Source organism: Haliotis rufescens, unplaced genomic scaffold, assembly GCF_023055435.1.
Source record: "Haliotis rufescens isolate VD_foot unplaced genomic scaffold, xgHalRufe1.0.p SCAF_2, whole genome shotgun sequence".
Lineage (NCBI taxonomy): Eukaryota > Metazoa > Mollusca > Gastropoda > Lepetellida > Haliotidae > Haliotis > Haliotis rufescens.
The window spans coordinates 35,830,360-35,847,677 of record NW_025963890.1 but is presented as its reverse complement, the minus strand read 5'-3'; the positions used below and the strand labels follow the sequence as shown (position 1 = coordinate 35,847,677).

The following is a 17,318-nucleotide window of genomic DNA, read 5'->3' as shown; positions in this document are numbered from 1 at the left end:
CAGTCTCAAACAACAGTGTGATGAATGAAATTGTGGAGTACTGCTGAGCGAAACCTTCCAGTCAGAGGCTGCAGATTCATCCTGCAATTAACCTGATGTTCTGAAACCAGGGCATTCCTGCGTCATAACAAACACCACAATTATCAAGCAGGACCAGAAAGGGAACAGGAGTTTTCTGCTACTTTTTGTCTTCCCTTGCAGATAAATGCTGCCTCACTGTGAGGTGCCACTCCTTACAGTTTATCAAATATACTGGACATACCTAAAAACGCAACTTGTACTGGAAATAAATTGTGTCAGTTCGATTAATAGTGAGTTCTTGACCAAATAGTTTGCTTTGAATCAAATGATTCAGTACAGAATCAACAAACTCTATCCCCCCATAAAGACACATTTCAAAGTTTTTTGTACAGTTCTTTGTATTAGTTATACATTGAGGACAAGAGTGAGGGGTAATAACATGTGATTGTTGCAGGCAATTTGAGGCCGGCTGGTAAAACTGAACAAGTTTCAAAGCCTAATTAAGCTCACTCTACTTGTACCCAATTTCAACTTAAGTCCAGACATCGCGCAGTCAAATTCAATTTCTTTCATGCAAAAATCCATTATTTTGAGTTCTTTTCTTTTCGTCTGTTGCATCCACAGCAAATCGTTCTCTCCGTGGCCTAAACAACCTCAATTACGAGATAGGATTGCATGGTTGCCATGTCAAATGGGGTTCTTTCTGTGTTCGATAGTTCACACGATTGATGTTTTTCAAAGGTGTGTGCACTCGATGTCTGTTGTAACAATTAGCTCAAGGTCTGGTCTTTGAGCACCTTTTTCAATCACCATTAGTACACCATATAATCAGACAATCTGAAAGGATCTGTTTTCGTTTTATTGCAGGGAGGGAAAACTCAAATCTAGCAAGCCATCTGTCAGTCGCTGTAGTGGGGTTCAGTGCTTTGCAGTGTCAATAAAGAGGGAGGTCTATTGTCAATGTCAGTGTTTCACATCTTAGTGGGAAAATAAAAAAATTGACTATCTACCTTTCAAGTTTGGCTCTGGCCACCCAAGACGTTAGGCTCAATTCTTAATTTCTCTTGAAAAAAGTTTAAAATGCCTCCCTTACATTCATGAAATAATCATATTGTGAATCAACATACTTATCATGTGAAATTATTGCCAGATATTCCACTTTACATTTCCCTCGTCAACACAAAATCCATAAACTTCCCAGTAACGTTGATGGTCTTTGTTTTCACTATTTATGGAAATATCTGCCATCAGCAGGCAATTTGCACTTGACGATGGAAATAAGTAGAAATCCCTTTCTTCACACTATAGCAATAATCATTTTGCAAAACAATGCTCAAAATGGAAGCACAGCATCAATTTTGAAAATTTAAGTCCCATTTGTGTCCCCACACCCAAAAGGTGATTGCGTGTAGGACAGCCCTCACTCAGGTACTGGATCAGATCAGTAACCATCATACAGCATACAACACAGAACGGCTGGCAGTAGGCTAATGGGACACACTGCTGCTTAATGGAACACTGGCCAGATAGGAGACAGGCTGGCAGGAGGGCAGGGCAGGGCAGGGCAGGGCAGGGCAGGGCAGGAATGGAGTGTAGACAGATGATTTGTTTGTTTGTTGGCTGTAAATAATCGAGTCTGGTCCCGACAATCCAGTGATTGACATCATGAGCATCGATCCACAGAATTGGGACAAATGACATGCATCAACCAAGTCAGCGAACCCATTAGTCGCCTCTTACTACAAGCATAGTCACCTTTTACGACAAGCATGGGTTGCTGAAGACCTATTCTACCCCGGATCTTCACGGGTCTGTAGACAGATGAAGGTTAGAAGGAGGTTAGAAGGAACTAAGGTGGATGCACTGGAACGAAACCTGACTACGCGACAAGGCAATGGACACGGTGAAACTAAGGTGGACATGGTGGGACGAAGCCTGACTACGTGACAAGGCAATGGACACGGTGAAACTAAGGTGGACATGGTGGGACGAAGCCTGACTACGTGACAAGGCGGTGGACATGGTGAAACTAAGGTGGACATGGTGGGACGAAGCCTGACTACGTGACATGGCGGTGGACACGGTGAAACTAAGGTGGACATGGTGGGACGAAGCCTGACTACGTGACAAGGCGGTGGACATGGTGAAACTAAGGTGGACATGGTGGGACGAAGCCTGACTACGTGACAAGGCGGTGGACACGGTGAAACTAAGGTGGACATGGTGGGACGAAGCCTGACTAGCAGTGTCATGCTCGAGGGAGGGATGTCTCGTCCTACCCAACATTCCAGGACATACAAGCAGCTGGCACAGTAGAAACATACACACGGGACATCTTCCCGTACACACTCATCTGGGAGTCCGTCCCATACCACCATAAGGCTGAAAATGAAGCTTGAAGCTTGTTTATGTCATGTACTCCTATTTTGAAGCTAGTGATAGGTTTAAGTGTTATCTGTTAGCCAGGAGCATCCTGCCACAGGCACCTCCATTCTCTACACCACCTCCACTCAGCTGCCTAAGGCACAAGAAATTATCAAGGTTCACTCAGTAGTATTTACATTAAAATATGCCACATGCATAGAACACACCCAAGTCGGGGCCAGCAGTTGTATTCATAATTCAAACCTGCTAAAGTTTACTTTTACAGAGTGGCATGTAATTTGATACACATAATTTAAGTTTTGGTATTGGTAATTTCATAAATTGGCCAACTCAAGATCTTTCAAAAGAAAAATTCTTCAAGCGTTTAAGATATGTGAAGTTTTATTACAATGCTGCCTTAATTTTAATGCATAAAATATCTAAATATCAAACTAAAACGATGATTGGCAAAGAGGCAAATTACTGATGCATTCTTCCAAACCTTTTCGCACAAGTGCTCAATTCTATCAAATAAACGTGTCACAAACTAAGCAAGCAAATGAAGACCACACTAACTTCCAGTTGGATACACTGTTCATGGAATCACAGACAACATTGTCTCCCTCCACTCTTGTGGAGAACATGAATTCCCACATTCACCTGGATCAAGCACTATCACTTGAACCATCTCAGATTCAATGTGTGATAGAGGTGTATTTTATTGACATTCTTTGAAGGTAGCTTGAAACCCAAGTATATGTTGTCAGCACATGGAGGTCCAACACGTGAAGATCTGCCTGCCCAGTGTTTCTTGTTTCACTGAAGAAAGAATAGGGCCCAAACTAGCTCCCGGGTATCTCCCAGTCTGAAAGGGCTGGGCAGTGTTAAACAAACATACAAGCACTAGTCCTCGCTTCGGTTGTTCGGGGAGAGGCTCAGCATCCTAAATAACTGATGTTTAGGTTTTGTTCTTGTGCAAGCAGCTTTGGTCATTGTGACAGGAGGCTGGCTGCACAATCTGCCTGAGGTGGGAGAGCCGAGACATCAGGTGGTCAGCCTGAAGCCTGAACATGGACCTTGCATGGTCTGTGACAAAAGGTGAATACCCTCTTACCACTACACACCTGCAACTAAATGTCAGAAGAATTGTGTTCATTTTTCACTGAACTTGTTCAACAAAACATGTTCCCAGGACAGAATCAATGTTCAAAATCACCAGGCTGCCCTCAGGACCCACAAACTTCAGAAGCTGCAGGCCCTGACTTCAGGCCATCATTTAAAAACTGCAGCTATTATGACAAATAAATATACACATAAATTTACTGCAGGCCATAAGGACCAATACAACTTTGAAACAACAGGCTCGACATGAGATCTACCTGTGACAGGCCTATGGGCAGGCGCTTATGTCTAACACTGGACAGAAACATGTGTAGATTAGTTGTTCGATCTTTTCAAAATAATAGCTCAGCTACACCAATTCATGGTGTTCAAGAAAGAATAGTATTCTTTTTTTCTGTGTTCAGCTTTAACAATAAGCCATGGCATAACTCCTTCATGTGTGTAGACGGGACCGACAATGTTTCATCAACTGAATATTCCAATCACATTGTAATTAAGAAAACCCTAAAACATGTCCATGTTATACATTGACAAATATGTCATGAGCTTGCTCCCTTCTAGCAAGGCATGTGATAAAACTGCTACCGATCAAATTATATGGCATTTTAGCATAAGAATATCAATTTATACATAAACTTGGCGATTAAAACCTCTGGGGCGACTCGCCCCTCTGGGTCAGGCCCTGAATGAATGTAGGGACTCTGTATGGGGTAGTTTATATTCAGCCCTGGGGACCACCCACCATCTCATAATCATAATGTGTATCACTGCACGGGGCCAACAAAGAGAACTGGATCGAGGTTGTGGTTTAGAATGAGCTGTCAAGCAAACAGGTCCAACTAATGGCAGTATAGTGTTCAATCGCCTACGTGCTAAACATCTCAGGCAGATGGGTTTCAACAGGTGCTTGTTTGAACTGTTGATAATGTATAATGACTGAATATTAGGAAAGAAACTCATATTCCGTGGTCTTGATTAATGAGACTTGCGACATTAATAAAACCAGGAATGAATCTTGTTTCTCCATTCATGTACACAAGACATTCATTAAAACAAACTTTTAGCTGATCATGGTAAACATATATTTATTAAAACTTTTTGTGTTAATAGGGTATATTTCATCAACAATTGTTCAACCACAATGACACCTCTATAGCCATGATAGCGTGGGACAAGCTCTTAGAGTTTACATTCAAATAGTATTCATTTCATTAAAGTCTGTAAATTTATTGTTTCAGAAATATACATCCATGATTGGTTTGGTTTGTTGTTGAACGTCGCACTCAGAAATATTCCAGCGATATGACGGCGGTCTGTAAATTATCAAGTCTGGACCAGACAATCCAGTGATTAATATTACGAGCATTGATCCACACAACTGGGATACGATGACATCAACCAAGTCAGCGAGCCTGACCACCCAATCTTGTTAGTTGTAGCTATGAAAATATGTTAGCAAATGAAATCTCCTCACACTAGTAATACAGACATAGTTTTGACAACAGATTGCTGTTTTGTGAGTTGCAGTAAGGAATACATGGCAGTGTAAGCTATGAAGCTATTAACAAGATATCATCTTGATTACACTGATCCTGGGGGAGCAAAAGACGCAAACCAGTGAAATGTACGCCACTTCTACCTTCAAGTACATATCACAGCTATGTCAGGTGGTTCATGGCGCTTAAAGAAAGGTATGTTGTTCTCCGCGGCACCATTCCTACAACCAGTTTTACCTATGAAACAGATTACGTACATTTCACTCTGTTGATGATTTCAAAACGGCCACATGTGCTGCTGTGTGTGTGGTTCAGTGATAAGGCTGGGATGGTGGGCGAGGGAGCTCTCCAATACACATCTATTCTGGGTACCAGCACTGAGAAATAAACCCTACACATGCCTTCCGCTTCCAGTGAAATTCAGTCTGCATAGAATTCACCATACACTCACTCGCGGGTTTGCCATTTGGAAACACTAGTGTTTAGCTTCCAGTGTAATAAGCAAGTTTGGGGGCAAGGCAAAGAAGTCGTGTACATCTCAGAGAGCCTCGCCCGCCCTTCCTCCCAATCACAGACGATGAAAGCAGCAACATTGTTTAACACATTTGTTGGTTTGTACCACAATGTGAAACTTGCAATCAACCTACTGTAAGATGAACATTCTTCACAGTGAAAGGCTGAGGTGAAAAACAGCTCCTGAAGTTGATTGAGGAATGTCAGCGGTCTTTAAATCAATTTTCAACAAAGGTGTGCAACTAGACATGTTTTAGAACTCATGTAAGATACTCAGTTCTCTAAACAACAAAGTGGACTCTGTATCATATTTAAATTTGCTAAAAAGAGAAATTGTTATTACGTTATGTCTCTTTTTTTTAGGAGATTACTTTAGATAAAGGTATAATTAACATAATTCACTTGAATATAAACTGGGTATATATTTAAAACAAACAAGCTCTTTCCCTGAATAAATAATGACAATATCACATAAGCATCTGTTATCAGATTGTGTCCATTGCTTTTCTGTCTCAAAATCCTTTAACTAGCAACAGTAATGTCTAAACAACTGTGAAAGGAACTGTGAGAATAGGAATATAAATTCATTTCCTTTTCTTTTCAGTTAATTCTAACATTCTAACAATATATCACAGATTAAAACAGTCATTTTATTGACACAATCATTGCTTGCCTGGTTGATATGGAAAATGTACACAATGTTTTAATTTGTATCGAGCATGAACATTTAAAGGTGGAATACGAGGAGTATTCATTTTGGTGAGAATTGAATTATTGCCCCACAGCAATCACAACTCTAAACTAACAAAATTAATTTCCTGAGTGAAATCACACACGGTTCAGATGGAGATTATATCAAACTATTGTCTCATTATTTATTCTTCATCTGTGGACAATGATCAGGACAACTGCCTGTCTTTAGACCAACCATATTTTACTACAAAACCCTGATAAACGTGTACACCCTCATTTCTCGTCTGGTGTGTGATTGAAGAATAACACAGCTATTATGCATCAACTCCCGGCCCACCAGCAAGCGAATTTACCCTATTGTACCCATTATGTGACAAGTGACAAAGGCGAGAATTTGTGATGTGGCTGGACTGTGCCGCTTACAATAGCATCTCATGAACGGGGTTAGCTCTGTACAATAGAGAACCCACGGAAGCCATATTTGTTGTGAACTAACCGACACTATTTTCCACAAGACATATGCCAAACTCGTAAAATATTGCAGACTTCAAACGGTAGAAAAAGTATTTCAGTTCACGTTTCCATATACTGTTTCGAATTCGAGGCATACATCCTGTAATATTTGTGCAGCTTTAAGATGAACGGGGAATGTAGGATACAAAGTGTCTTTGGGTGTCAAACAGTGACATTAGTGTTTCATAACATTATTAATCCATGGCATTTATCACTTATATTGATGGGCAATTGTGTCCAGAACGTTTTCAATGTTTCACTTCCACACCTTTTCCTGTTTGTCAAAAGTGCCTACGACCTCTTTCAACAACCACCTATATCACTGGAGATTAGTAACTATACTTGATCTTGTTTCCTCAAAATACTAACCGGTCGCTTACTGATTATGAAGAAACACATTCTACATGTACTATTTGTCCTACTTTATTCTAAGCATCAATTCAGCAACAATATCCGTCTGACGACCTTTCCTTAACCTACAATGAAAAATAGTGTTGTGGAAAATAGAACTTTCCGATTTTCCAAAGTTGTTTCAACTTTCGAGGATAAACTTTAATATTACACAACGCTCCATTCTTTCACATTCAAGTGCACTTGTTGGTCAGCCCACGTCCGCTAATCACAACATATAAACAACTCATCGCTCACAACTGCCGACTACCCACGTGGGGCCTCACGGAACGTAAACTGTCAGCTGTATTTCAAATCTCTTGCCCCCAACGAATCTCTCATTAGCTGTTGCATAAGTGGGTACACTTTGACACAAGGGATTCTCTCCCACTGATAAACCGTTCCAGTTAACGCACTGGCAACCATAGAGAAATTAATCTACCACAATTTAAGAATTTAAAAAAGAAAACATTTTGTTCCAGTAAAAAAATACTTATTCTAATTGCATGACAGTTGCATGCGTAATGCATCCAATTGAACCTCATAAGGTTGTTTACGCAAATTCTACACGTTTTGGGGACGGGATTTCGTTGTGGCGACAAAACTCCAGTGTAAATTCCAGTGACTTCCCAGTAGTTAGTGTGCTCTAACAGAGGGACCACACACACTCGCGATAGGCATCCTTTCTGGGTCACACCAAGCCAAAATGGCGGGCGCATCCATTTTCGAGTGTTTTACACTAAAATAGTATCCCGTGTTCATGAATTATCTCTCCACGGGTAAACCTGACTCGCTAACCGGGCCATGGTTATATATTTAGTGACCGGATGTATGAGTGTCCGCGTTAGGATGTGTTTGATTGTGCTACGGTTGGTGATTTTAGTGCACAACATTGAACACGTGTGTGGGTTGTCAATGTCATGTACATTTCATTCCAACTTCTTCAAAATACCGTCATACCACTGAACCTAACCGATATAACGCGTATGCAGGTATATACGTGATAATGTCAATAGCAAACTACCACATGACACTCGCTGACTGACCATACTAATCCACATGTCAATCAATCTGGATGGTATATAGACACACCTGTCAATATCATTACAGTGTATATTTCACCACTAAGCACAGCGAACATAGGCCATATAGGACTTACCTTCCACCCATAATTCCTCCACATTTGTTTCAAGCGTCGCAGTCTTTAATCCAATACAACACAATGACAGTACAAGTAATCCCACAAATAAAACTTTTCCACAATGTAATTGAATGAAACACCCTGTACTGTGTAAGTATCTTTGAAGATGACATCGCATCCATAATGCACAGGTGTTTCCATCAGCCCGACCCTGCGGAAAAAAATAACAACAAACTCAGTTCATTCAGTATATACAACTTGTGAAGACATTTGAGTGGAATCTGTCATGCGACATGACATTATTGCATCATCTGAAGTCACAGCATGCTTGAGTAACTTAATAACAGGGAAATCATGAATGAATCGTTCAACGACTGATTTAAAACATGCCGCCCTTACTACGGGCGAGTACTGTTTCCTAGAGGAACAATCAGCTATTGTGAGAGGGGCCTAACGAGACCGCCCACATCGCGATCGATAATCCACGGTGCAATAGATTAATACCGATTTCAGTGTTGTGTGAATTAGAGATATTTACGGGTAGGTACTGCTCCACGTGCGGGCTAGGAAGGAGGGGCTATGCGTTAAACTCGCCGATATTGCTGTTAATGAAGATCGTTTACATAGCAACCACGATTTAAGCACGTGGGGACTCGTGTCATATAAGTCAGTTTTGAACATATCAACAAATCAGTGGATCACACGATGACATGTCTACATGGGTGGTCGCTCGTGAGATCTACCAGGGTGTGAGATCGGTGCACATGGGCTCAAATCATGGATATGACCAGTTGAGTAAACAACACCCGAATCGCTGTCAAGAGGAGCAAGCATGGCCCGTATCCCCATCCTTCGGGATAACGGCATGGGTTCCTGGCGACAGTTGGAACTTACCTTTTTGATTTGTCTGTAGGCCAATTCTGCATTGACCCAGCTTGTCCTGGTCAAAAGGTCCGGGTCTGATTTTTGATTGGAATCCCTTTGATGGCTTGTTGTCATAGTCAGCCCCTGAAATGAAATGAGAAATCACGGTGAGAATACACCATTCTCCTGGCTCATCGCGACCGCCTCGACTCAGACCGGTATCTGGCGTTTCCATCCACCTGGGTCCACTGTGGTCATTTTTACTTACCTCCGAGGGCCTGTAAGCTGGATTAGACCAGCTGTCCATCGTTTAGTCCACATAAACCGTGTAGTTTGTGAGTAGAATCCACGACCAAACTGATGCATGTATACTCGGCTACTCTCACTCTGTAACAGTACAGAATTTGCATACAAGCTCCGCCCACAGTCGTGCCGTGACGTGATTGACGTGCACCAGATCGCGACGCTGATTGGTCAATTATCAGTAGGATTGCTCGTGTAACACCAGCCCAACATTAGTTGCCTGGCAACAGCTCCCCCAGGTAGCAGACCACCCAAGAAGGAAGGGAACCCACGTTCGAACAAACAATACGCATCTAAAAGCCCACTGCCAAAAGCGCGGCCTCGGCTTGACGTATATCGCACGGAGGGAAATGTTATCTGTTGTCGCTCAGAACCGCATTTTCCCAATGCTGGTGTACCACTTACGCGCGAATTTAATTTTTATCTCGCAAAATAAACAACTGAACGTAAACATTTTCTCGAAAAAAAACTTTAATTGCTCTGGGAAGGCGGGGGTTAGAGGAAACCAAACGTAAAACTAGCAATCAAGGTGGACAAAGATGTGCGATTATAAGTTCTATTCAATAACCATCTCAAACTTCGGAAGTCAATTCGGCCACCTTGAAAGCAGTCGCAAGACACAAAGACGACCAATCTTTCACGGGGTGTAAATGTCAGGGGATAGTTGAGGCGGCGCGAGGGGTGGGGAGGGGGAGATGTCTGTACAGACTGAGGCCAGATGGGCGCGAGCGCTGTCCGGGTTTCAACAGACGGGATCAGGTGCATGAATGGGGTTTGCCTAGTGGGGCTAAAGAAGAAAAAGCGGCCAGACCAGAACATTCTGGGTGGTATAGGGGCCATGCTGCAAGACGAGAGTCCAGCATCACGGCGCAGGATAGAGGTGTATGGTTACTTCTAGACTTGCTGTAGACGCTGCCGAGCGGTGTTGTTTACGCCATTTGGTGCGGTGAATACCGGTGTTTTGAAACCGACGCTGGGTTTACCAAGACGTTTGCGTATCATTAGGCGGCAATAAAAAGAGAAGGTCGAATGTACATTGTCAACTCGTTACATATGACTACCTTGCTGCACAGTTTTCTTCGCGTGATTGATGATGAATATAGCGTTAAGGATTGACGTAAGGTGCTTCAGCAGGCGCCTGTTGTTAAAGGCTAAATATTTTGATAACACGTTTCGGAAAAAAGCGCTATACGTCACTTCCATGGTTCATACACAACAATACAACTCAGTATCAGAAGTATGTGTGTGAAATTGTCAAAATGACTATAGTTAGCAAATAACTTCTTTTTTATTTCTACTGGGCAAACGCTGACCTCGCCAAGAGTTGTCTCCCTTACCGTGTAATGGACGTTCGACCGTTTCAGTCATACCTGGCCGTAGCAATGATACATCTATAGCTTATGGTTGCTTGGAGTTACCGACGAAAGGACACAATGAAACTTGAGCGTTAAACCCTTTCCCCAAAGTTGGCTTGGTAAGGTTTTTAACAGAAGAATTATGTGGAACATGGTATGATTATAAACCTTTGTTATATCACGACACACAATATGGAATAACGCCGGGATGGCATTTACATCTATTCAATCACGATGATATATCCCCCAAAGGAAATATAACCAATGATGCTCTTCCAATACCGCATGGGGGCACGGGTTGTCCAGTCGTCGAAGGCGCCGCAATGCGCTGTGCAGAGTTGCGCTCCTTGAGAACGCCAGAAACCTACCGCAGTGGGTTCGAATCCCGGTTCACCCAGATTATGTCTCTATGTCTTTATGTGTGTCAGCACCATACCCGTGCTCGTGGGTTTCACAAAAGTGGTAAACGTCTGAGACCTGCATCACTTCGAGCTATCCACTCACATTGAGCTGACACGCCGTGATATAACTGGAATACTGTCCACAGTGGTGTTAAACCCAACACACTCACTCATTCACTACAATACCGTATGTTTCAAAGTGCTTGTAACAGTATACTAGCAATATACATGTGTACCACATACGATAGTCAAACCAACTTTAATTTGAATATTCAAATATCCCGGTTGCTGCAGCCATCAATCCGGGTTTGGGAAGAAATACCACAGGAAGCAGTTCTTTTGTATTGTACACCGACTGACTGATGTATGGACTATAGTTTTTGAAGAGCGCTTCCAGCGAACTTTGATTTCCCACTCCGCATTCAACTTCTCGAGGTGTGTATATCCTGCAAACGGATTTGATGGGTAACAATATATCTATAGTTTCGTGTGTGACGACGCTAATACTAGACACCCTCACCCCCTATTGATATTATTAAAGTACTAAATCACATTGATATTATGGATATGTAGTGACCTCGACAATCCGGAAGCCTCGCCTGCTGGACAATCTTGTTTGGAACGTCTGCACGTTGACACCCATACTACTCCCCACCCATGATTCGTTTATCCGGAGCATTATTAATCCGGTTTATTTGACGAGGAAGGTTACCGTTCGGATTATCGAGGTTTCACTGTCGTTCTCTTTAGATTTATAAAATACTGGGTTTCCCTCAATGACTGGATTAGCTTTATTGGAGAAGTAGATCGAATTTCAGTAATATTGATGTGAAAACGATAATTATGTGGGTCTGTAAGCGTACATCCATATACAACTAGGATTTAGGCATATATAAGTAATTAAACCGCTCTGAGAGAGACAGGGAGAGGAGAGAGAGAGAGAGAGAGAGAGGGGGGGGGGGGGGGGGGGGGGGGGGAGCAAGAGATTGTCACTTAACAAATACCTTATTGAGAAACATGTCCAGTCATTGTAAGCTAATAACTCTACATGACTATCTACGAATGTATTTATTGTTGTTCGACTGACGCGACAATATTCCAGTGCTACGCATTGTCCTTGAACCCATTACACAGATAAACTACACTTGATATCTCCGTGTGCTCCGCTGGATTTCCAGGGCTTAATGCCCATTCAGATGGTCTTAAATGAGATCATTATATGAACATCCACAACAGTTCTGCGCCATGGGGATTCCAGTTCAGAACAGGCTCCTAAAAGTCAATGTTCGAGGTGACAGCCGATTATAGCGGGTATCGGATGGTCAACATGGGTGTTCAGGGTGGTCAGTACACGTGGCTTGATGACCACTAGCGGGCATCGGATGGTCAACAGTGGGGTGGTCAGTATACGTGGGTTGACGACCACTAGCGGGTATCGGATGGTCAACATGGTGTTCAGCATACGTGGCGTGATGACCACTAGATGGTATCGGGTGGTCAGCATGGGGGTGTGTAGGGTGGTCTGTATACGTGGGTTGACGACCACTAGCGGGTATCGGATGGTCAACAGTGGGGTGTTCAGGATGGTCAGTATAGGTGGGTTGACGACCACTAGCGGGTATCGGATGGTCAACATGGTGTTCAGCATACGTGGCGTGATGATCACTAGATTGTATCGCGTGGTCAGCATGGGGGTGTGTAGGGTGGTCTGTATACGTTGGTTGCCGACCACATGCGGGTATCGGGTGGTCAACATGGTGGTCAGCATACGTGGGTTGACCACCACAAGCGGATGTCGGGTTGTCAATATGGTGGTGTTCAGGGCGGTCAGTATACGTGGCTTGATGACCACTACTGGGTATGGTGCTCATCATACGTGGATGGACGACCACTAGAGGGTATCGGGTGGTCAGCATGCGTGGGTTGACGACCACTAGCGGGTATCGGATGGTCAACATGGTGGTCAGCATACGTGGGTTGACGACCACAAGCGGGTATCAGGTTGTCAATATTGGGGTGTTTAGGGCGGTCAGTATACGAAGCTTAATGACCACTTGTGCGTATGGTCAACATGGTGGTCAGCATGTGTGGGTTGACGACCACCAGCGGGTATCGGGTGGTCAATATTGGGGTGTTTAGGGCGGTCAGTATACGAAGCTTAATGACCACTAGTGGTATGGTCAACATGGTGGTCAGCATGTGTGGGTTGACGACCACCAGCGGGTGTCGGGTGGTCAACATGATTGTCAGCATGCGTGGGTTGACGACCACCAGCGAGTATCGGGTGGTTAACATGGTGTTCAGCGTGCGTGGGTTGACGACCACTAGAGGGTATCGGCTGGTCAACATGATGGTCAGCATGTGTGGGTTGACGACCACCAGCGGGTATCGGGTGGTCAACATGGTGGTCAGCACGTGTGGGTTGACGACCACCAGCATGGATGGGCTGACGATCACTAAAGTATATCGGGTAGTCAGTATACGTGGGTTGACGACCACTAGAGGGTATCGGGTGGTCAGCATGATGGTCAGTATACGTGGGTTGACGACCACTAGAGGGTATCGGGTGGTCAGTATACTTGGGTTGACGACCACTAGAGGGTATCGGGTGGTCAGCATGATGGTCAGTATACTTGGGTTGACGACCACTAGAGGGTATCGGGTGGTCAACATGGTGTTCAGTATACGTGGGCTGATGACCACTAGGAGGGATGATTCTAACATCTAGCTATTGGTCAATCGCAGTTTGGATTATTCACAGGACATGGTACCTTTCAGGAAGTAACCACCCAGAGGATGTACCCCGAGTGATATTCTGACAATAATTCAGGCTTCTTAAATAATACTGAACTACATGAAGCATGTTATAATAAAACATTATTAAACTCCAAATTTCTGTAACAGACATTGAGATAAAATTAGTCCCTAGTGATACATGTGCAAAATAACCAATCTTAAGCTATCTAAAAATCAGTGTAGACAACCAATCAACTCTTTTTGCTGTTGGTATCCCAGATATTGCCCATTTCATCCTTTGTCTGTCAGCACAACGTCCGTGCTGTGAAAGTTTCACCAAGAAGGAAGCATCTGAACGGCCCGCGTCAATGTTCGCCTGCACAAAAATACTAAACTCACAACTAAACTTCCTGTCAGAGTCATGGTATGGAGTTTCGACCTTGACGTTGGTCACATACACATGGCAGTATTTATTGTTATCGACCGATGTCTATCTAACATGATATTGACCATTTCTTTTACCTTTCCATATGTTTCTGACCTCAATGACCACTTTGTATCAACATATCCGCAACATATATAGATTCGGCCTATGTAGGCTTTCATATTAACCGTAACTCTAAATTGTCAGCTACTGAAAACTTGATCAACAATCCACGCAATCACACATTTTGACCATCCGAACCGGCCAAATGACATTCTAGAGGGGTAGGGTAGGGGTATATAATCTCGATACAAAATTCCTGTCCCCCTCCAGAATGTCAAATGGTCGGTCCCTTAGTCTGTTCTTACAACAGAGGAACTGGTGAGCTATTCTGATCTAGAAGCCTACCATGATCGTATTTAATTGAGTTAACGTGTCATGTCTGTTCTGTGTAAAATGAAACTTTGCGCCATTTTACATGTCGATTCTGTTCTGAAACATACCCCAACGTCGATGACTTTTGATTTTAAAATGCAAAATAGGACGTAAGCAAAATTAGATAAAATACAAAAATACAATTATCTTTGATAAAACATTATATGTATAAAGAATTAATATCCTGTTTAAATTTTACTCCAGCTTAATTCATATGTATGCCATCCGTGAAGATCCGGATCCGACTGGGTCTTCAGCAACTCATGCTTGTCGTAAAAGGCGACAATGTTTGTCGTAGGAGGCGACTAACGCGATCGGGTGGTCAGGCTCGCTGACTTGGTTGACGCATGTCATCGTATCCCAATTGCGTGGATCGATGTCAATCACTGGATTGTCTGGCCCAGACTCGATTATTTACAGACCGCGTCATATAGCTGGAATATTGCTGAGTGCGGCGTTAAACAACAAACAAACAAAAACCACATGTATGCATGAGAATGCTGCTGTATCACTACAACTGATGGTACACCCTCACTCCTTGTTTATAGGCATGGGCTACATCATGATGTATTCATTTTGTATAGTTTGTATAGAATCGAAGCAAATCTTATAATATAATCAACTGATCGACAGGGGACACCAAGTATGGGCTTGACACATTGTATCATTGTACCCGGTGTTCGGCTTGGGGAGCGCACGTTTTTTTGGCCTTCCCCATATGTTACCCCATGGCAGACACTATTGTGTCTTCAAAAGAAGCTTTAGCAATATAGCTGTATCACCAGGGCCCACTTGCACAAAGCGATCTCAGCGCGAAGATGATCGTAACTCCCATACATTAACATAGGCTTACAATAGTCAAAGTCAAGTCAAAGACGTTTATTGTATCAAAGGCCATCGGCCCATATACAAGTTCAGATAAATACAGTGGGTGAGAATTTACAGATTGGGAGATACAACAAAAATTATATAAATATAACATCCATTTAACAATCGGTGATAATCATGAGGACTTTCTAGGGTGAGGTAATTAAAATTATGAATTTCCACTCAACATGTTATTTCGTAGTTCCATCCCATGTTTTACAAATAAAGACAGTTTAAACATTCGATGACAAAATAGAAACAAAAGCTATTCTACTCGTCTTAGATAAGAAACATTCTGGTATATATTTAGTACGTAATTCTGCATAATAAGGACATTCAAAGGTAAAATGTATTTCGTCTTCTATTGCAGAGTTACAGAATGGACAAATTCTTTGTATTCTTTCAAGTCATATATTCCGTCCATAGTTAATCATAAGTTTTGACAAGCCAAGTCTGTATTTAATATATCCATTTCTTAGGTGACTATTTGTTAAAACTGATAGATATTTTTCTGGCTCTAATAGAGTCTTAAATGTTCTGTACAAATCATAACGTGAACTGTTTTCCAAGTTGCATTGCCACCCTTGATAGAACATATTTATTGCAATTTTACGAAAATCATTTAGAAATAAATGTTGATCACCAACAGATTGGTTAAGCCATATATACCCATATCCATGTGAGAATAATAGTGTCCTAATATGCGATACCCATGTAACCTTACCGATACTATCTAAATGAAAGAGCATGTTATAAGCTTTTTTCGGAAGCCGATGTTCTGGCATACGGATGATATTTAACCAATATTTTAAACACTTTATTTGTGAATTAATGTAAAGTGGGTATCTTCCACATTCTACATATATCATATTATTTGGTGTTGCTATTCCAACGCGAAGAAACTTTTTACATGCCAGTAGGTGAATTCTTTCTAAACATTCATATCTTCGGTAACCCCACACTTCAGATCCATACAATAAAATTGGCTGTATTTGAGTATCAAATAATTTGAAAAATACTTTTGGAGTAATAACTCCAAGTTTATGTGAAACAGACATGATATTAAGTGAAGCTCGTTTCCCTCGCAGTGAAAAGTCAGATACACATTTGTTCATATTTAGTGTTGAATTAAACATTATGCCGAGATACTTATAACCATTAACTACATTAATTTGTTGTCCATTTAAGTACCATCTTTCCCTAAAATTTAAAGGACCCCCTTTTCTGAATACTAATTTCTGTCTTATCTAAATTTACAGATTAATTCCATTCCTTAGTATATTTATCTAATACATTCAACTGATTCTGTAGACCAATAACAGTGTCAGATAGTAAAATAACATCATCGGCAAAAAGGAGCATAAGAAGTTCAAGGATGTCAGGATACATCTGTATACCATGCTTGCCGTTACTTGAGATTTCATAATATAATTCGCTTATGAAAAACGAAAATAACAGAGGACTCAGTATATGCATCCCTGACGTAAACCAGATGGGCAATCGATAAAATCAGTAACACCATAATCACTACGTACACATGACTTGATATTTGAATACATTGATTGTAGTATATTAAACATCTTCCCTTGTAGTCCAGCTTTCCTTAAACAACACCATAATTTATAACGATCAACTGTATCAAATGCCTTTTTAAAATCAATAAAAGCAACGTAAACCTTG

The 17,318-nt window shown here is 42.0% G+C and overlaps 1 protein-coding gene across 3 annotated transcripts in view; it reads right to left on the bottom strand.

Annotated features, from left to right (window-relative positions):
- LOC124113094 (protein patched homolog 1-like) overlaps nt 1-9,514 on the bottom strand; it is a 66,191-nt gene extending 56,677 nt beyond the window's left edge. For 2 of the 3 annotated variants that reach the window (XM_046473351.2, XM_046473352.2), the window contains exons 1-3: nt 9,386-9,514; nt 9,148-9,261; nt 8,272-8,464 (exon numbers count right to left, since the gene is read on the bottom strand). In XM_046473351.2, the coding sequence (XP_046329307.1) occupies nt 8,272-8,464; nt 9,148-9,261; nt 9,386-9,424 (346 nt within the window). In that variant the 5' untranslated portion in view covers nt 9,425-9,514. Of the gene's footprint in view, nt 1-6,632; nt 6,661-8,271; nt 8,465-9,147; nt 9,262-9,385 lie in introns of those variants that run through there. The other variant, XM_046473353.2, reaches the window with a different exon arrangement.
- Nucleotides 9,515-17,318: the final 7,804 nt, after the last annotated feature.